This window comes from Dipteris shenzhenensis, chromosome 2 (genome assembly GCF_047967505.1).
Source record: "Dipteris shenzhenensis isolate YYH24624 ecotype China chromosome 2, Dip_SZ_1.0, whole genome shotgun sequence".
In the NCBI taxonomy this organism is placed as follows: Eukaryota; Viridiplantae; Streptophyta; class Polypodiopsida; order Gleicheniales; family Dipteridaceae; genus Dipteris; species Dipteris shenzhenensis.
In genome coordinates, this window is record NC_141597.1 from 20710510 (window position 1) to 20714939 (window position 4430).

Here is a 4430-nt window from a genome sequence, read left to right on the forward strand (position 1 = left end):
CTCAAGACCTCTTTTGAGGGGAAAGATATACCTTTGTAAGACTAGAATAAGTCCAATCATACTAATTTAGAAATTTTGTTGTTCTAAAGATCAAAAATCTACAAAGAAAATAAAAGAGAAAATGAAAGAGAAGAAAAAAGTCGATTTGCTATAGCCTGCCCGTAGCGGGGTAGTGCTAATAAACCATAAGAACCATAATGATAGTTGAAAGGCAAGTAAAGTTGAGCTAGAACTTGAACAACTTCCCAACCATCCCCACTGCACACAATGCCAAACACTATTTCACTACGATTCAGATGCAAATGTATTTCAAGAGACTATTGTAAACCGTTTCAAATTTCAAGAGGCTATTGGAAAAACTTTTCAACAAACGTAGGTTATGGTCAACCTGCATATGCAACTGTTACAATTTAAGTAGTAAAGGTTGTTCTGTTGTTCCAAACATTCCCGTGCAGGCAAATGGGCGGGATTGCAGACTCTGTAATGCAATCTCAAGAAAAAACATCTGGGCCAAGTATACACAATTTCAAAATTTAAGCCAAGAAACTGCATTATAAGATTTAACAGCTAAGAAACTGCATAATGAAACATGGACGTGTACAAGGCACGAGACATCATTGGGCAATCTGTGCGTAGACAAACACCAGATTTGCAACTCCTCGTTGAAAATTTTGAAAACCTAACCTTTCAGCAGAAAACTCTAAGCACTTGCTCGAACACTCAGTGTTCGAATTGATTCTGCGATATATATACAATGCTGAAAGTCCAAAAGACCTTATCATCAGGCACAGTTTACAACCATCAAGAAGCCTGATAGGCGGACCTGATGAGCCCAAAGTTGGCAAACAGGGTCAGCCTCCAAAACCGTAGAGCGTCCTCCCCTGCCTCTTCAGGGCGTACACAACGTCCATAGCGGTGACAGTTTTGCGACGAGCATGCTCCGTGTAAGTAACAGCATCACGGATGACATTCTCAAGAAAGATTTTGAGAACACCACGGGTCTCCTCGTAGATAAGGCCGCTGATACGCTTGACACCACCGCGGCGAGCGAGGCGACGGATGGCAGGTTTGGTGATGCCCTGGATGTTATCACGGAGGACCTTACGGTGTCGTTTGGCACCACCTTTACCAAGGCCCTTGCCACCTTTACCTCTACCAGACATGACTGAGGCTTTAAAGAAAGAAGGAGAAGGCTATGAGAGGGAAGGAAGTAGATAGCTATGGCGGGTAATCGAGGAACAGGCTATGTTGATAAGCTCTTTGCTTCTGGTATTTATACTCTCTTTGCAAAGGGCAGTTGGAGACGATGACTGTGATCCGTCCGATCTCGCTACATCGACGGCTGCTATGCTACCCTTCTCGGATCGATCTTCCCTTTGCCCAGTCTCTGGCCATCCGATCTCGCATTCATCCAACGGCTTCAATGGCCTGTTTACAATTTTGTTAGTAATCCACATGCTCTAAAAAAAAATTCTATGAGCCCTTCCCCTTCATACAAATCACGGGATCGAATCCTACCATCAGTTTGAAAATTTTACGCCGTTGCCTTTGGAGCATATATTTAAGTGCCATAAATACTCTAATGTGAATTGTTGCTTCACTCTATGGCCCTCCTCCACAGGAGGAGCCTCCACAGGAGGAGAGGCACTGCCTTTGAACAAACGCTTCATTGACAGTTTTACTATCAGAGCATAGGTGGGTGGTACCGGTGGTAGTTTTAGAGGTAATTTTCCTCTCTTATCTTAATATCACCCGGTTCTTGCACTCACAAGGCATGGGGCTAGATTAGGTGTAGGTGCTGCAATCTCTCAAAGGGAGATTTTTTTGCCCTTTTTTCATTTCTCTGTATGTCTCTTGCATATATAAAATGATTTCTATATCTTATTGCATGCATGAAACCATGCTACCTTTGCATCCTAGAAGTTTTGTTCACTATCATGCATGAACTTTTGCATTTGTAACATAAATCATTTAATGCATGTTAAATAAATAATTTGTAACAAAAATAATTTAATGCATGTTTAATAAATAATTTGTAACAAAAATCATTTAATGCATGTTTCATATGATGCATGTTCCATTGTCTTGCATGCACTTTTGCATTCATAACTTAAATCATACAACATTTTCATATATCATGCATGCATGCAATTTTGCAATATGAGCTTGAATTATTTCATACATATATTTTATGCATGGATAAAATCGTGTGCAGATGTCATTGTGTGCTAGAAGTAACTTGCCTAATGGATGCACATTGCATATGCAAATAGGGTTTGTTAGTTGAGCACCATGGATAATCTCCATTCACAATTGAAATTTATATGACACAAGTTGCACTAGTGTGCAATCCTTCGTGGTGACTCATGTGTTGGTGGGGATCTTATCGGAATGCCAATGGAGCTCTCACCTCCAAGCCACCCCTATGAGAGGAATGCAAGCAGCTATCCACAAGTGTCACTACGGAAGGAGAAAGAAGAGAATGAGAAGGGGAGGGGAGGATAAGGGAGAGGAACGAAGTGCATGGATGGATTGGGTAGGGTGACCTAAGGACAATTGTCAAGGTCAAGTCTTTGTGTGAGATAGATTCAAAAATGGCACTTTTTAAGTGCTTCATCCTCCTCTGAGAGGGATTCAAGGTATGCAACATGGAGGGTGTCAAAGGCACTTATACCACTTTGGACCATGCTTGTCATGTCCTCATAGACTCTATTATACAAGGTGATAATGCCAGAAGGATGCCAAGACCCTCAGCCAAGGAATCCCGATGACCATAAGGTTGTCCACCTTTATTGCTTCCAAAATTGGCCTTTCAAGGGGAAATATGGACGATTCTTGAAGAATACAGCACCAACCCCAAAAAATTCAGAATTATACAGTGTAGGGGAAGGTTAAAAATATCAACATGATCTCTAAATAGTAGGTTGCTGCTAAAGAAGGACATTGCGATAATGGGTGTGTGTAATTCTAAGAATGTTAGTAGTATGTGTGGAGGGAGTGGATGGAATAGATATAGATGGCCTTGAATGAATGTGGTTGTATGCATGCTTCTATTTGAATTTAGTGTTCTTGGTATAACAATTTTCAAGAAAAGTTATTGTGAAATGTAATTGAAATTTTGCATACGTATCAAGATTTACATCGCACGAGAACACTTGTATTCGGCATTTCATGAACACATTGGTTCTACATTATAGAGATGATTTATTTCGTGACATATTGGTTCCTACTTTGACCCCAAAATTGTAGCAAGAGATTATGTTGGCGGGAAAACGAGTGATGTGGAGGTAAATGCTTCTTTACCTTGTTCTTTCTTAGGTGGATGATATGAATTTACTTGTCATGCAAGTTACGGTTATATCTTTGTGCTTGACTATAGGTTGTTGTTTCATCTTTTAGCAAGTGGAAAGATTCACTATATGCCTAGTGTTGTGGATGTGGAATCAAACCAGGATTGTGAAAGAAGTAAGGATGTACTCATAGGAAACTGACATTGAAAAGAGAGGGGGTGTGTTGTGTGAGTGGGAGGAAAAGTACTGTCCTTGGTGGTTGGATTTTTTGTTGGGTAAATTTCCTGCTTTTGAGAGGTTGCACTATGAGCGCCATGAGAAGGGCTTGCTTTCACATAACTTGGAAGATGGTACGGAAGCAAGAAAGATGGCTACTACTCCTTTCACATTGAGTCCTGGGGAGGTTGAGGTGCAACCAACTGCATCAGTTAAGAGGAAAAATAAGCGAACCTCAAGTGTGGATAGAGCGGTTGTGGGGGTGGGTGATTTCCAACCTAAGAAGAGAAGGGAGGATTTGGATTACAGGAAGGGGAAGGTAATCACACAAAGTACAATTGTTGGATCTGCTGTAATTTGTGTTGATGTTGTGGGATTGTTTAATGCATTGAGGTAAAAGAGAAATCAAAAGAGATTGATGCTACTAAAGATTTCTTGGTGTTGCATGCATGATAGGAGACCAGAAGAGAGTTCAAACCTCTTATAGTGCAGATGTAATTCTATTGGACATGCCCATGGCATGGCAGATGAGGGTTTTGATGGCTTGCCTGATTGGAATAAGTGATCCATTGACATACTTGAGGCAGTGCTCAGCCTCAATGTGGCCATGTTGGATGACTCGGGATGGTTGCTATTGATTTCCTCTACCATTCATAGATGGGAGACGGAGCTACAGATCTAGAGACATGGTTTCCATGTTCCTGATGGCATACATTTGCGGGACGTGGATCCTTTTGGAAAGAGACTTGATGGGAGACAGGTGAAGCTTCCGTGTTTTGGATTACTTTTAGTTTTTTTATTCTTTTAGAGGGACTATGTTGTTTCTTTTGTAGTAGGTACCTAGACAATTGAAGGTTTTTGGGTCTTATTGTTATTGTTTCATGTTGTTATCTCTTACTTTGATTTTGCCATGGTAATTCAGGA

At 40.8% G+C, this 4430-nt stretch overlaps 1 protein-coding gene across 1 annotated transcript; it reads right to left on the minus strand.

Annotated features, from left to right (window-relative positions):
- Positions 1-517: 517 nt before the first annotated feature.
- On the minus strand, positions 518-1256 carry LOC147904465 (histone H4). Its single transcript, XM_087394453.1, has one exon. The coding sequence runs from the start codon at positions 1161-1163 to the stop codon at positions 852-854; it is 312 nt and encodes a 103-aa protein (XP_087250579.1). The 5' UTR covers positions 1164-1256; the 3' UTR covers positions 518-851.
- Between the last annotated feature and the right edge of the window lie 3174 nt (positions 1257-4430).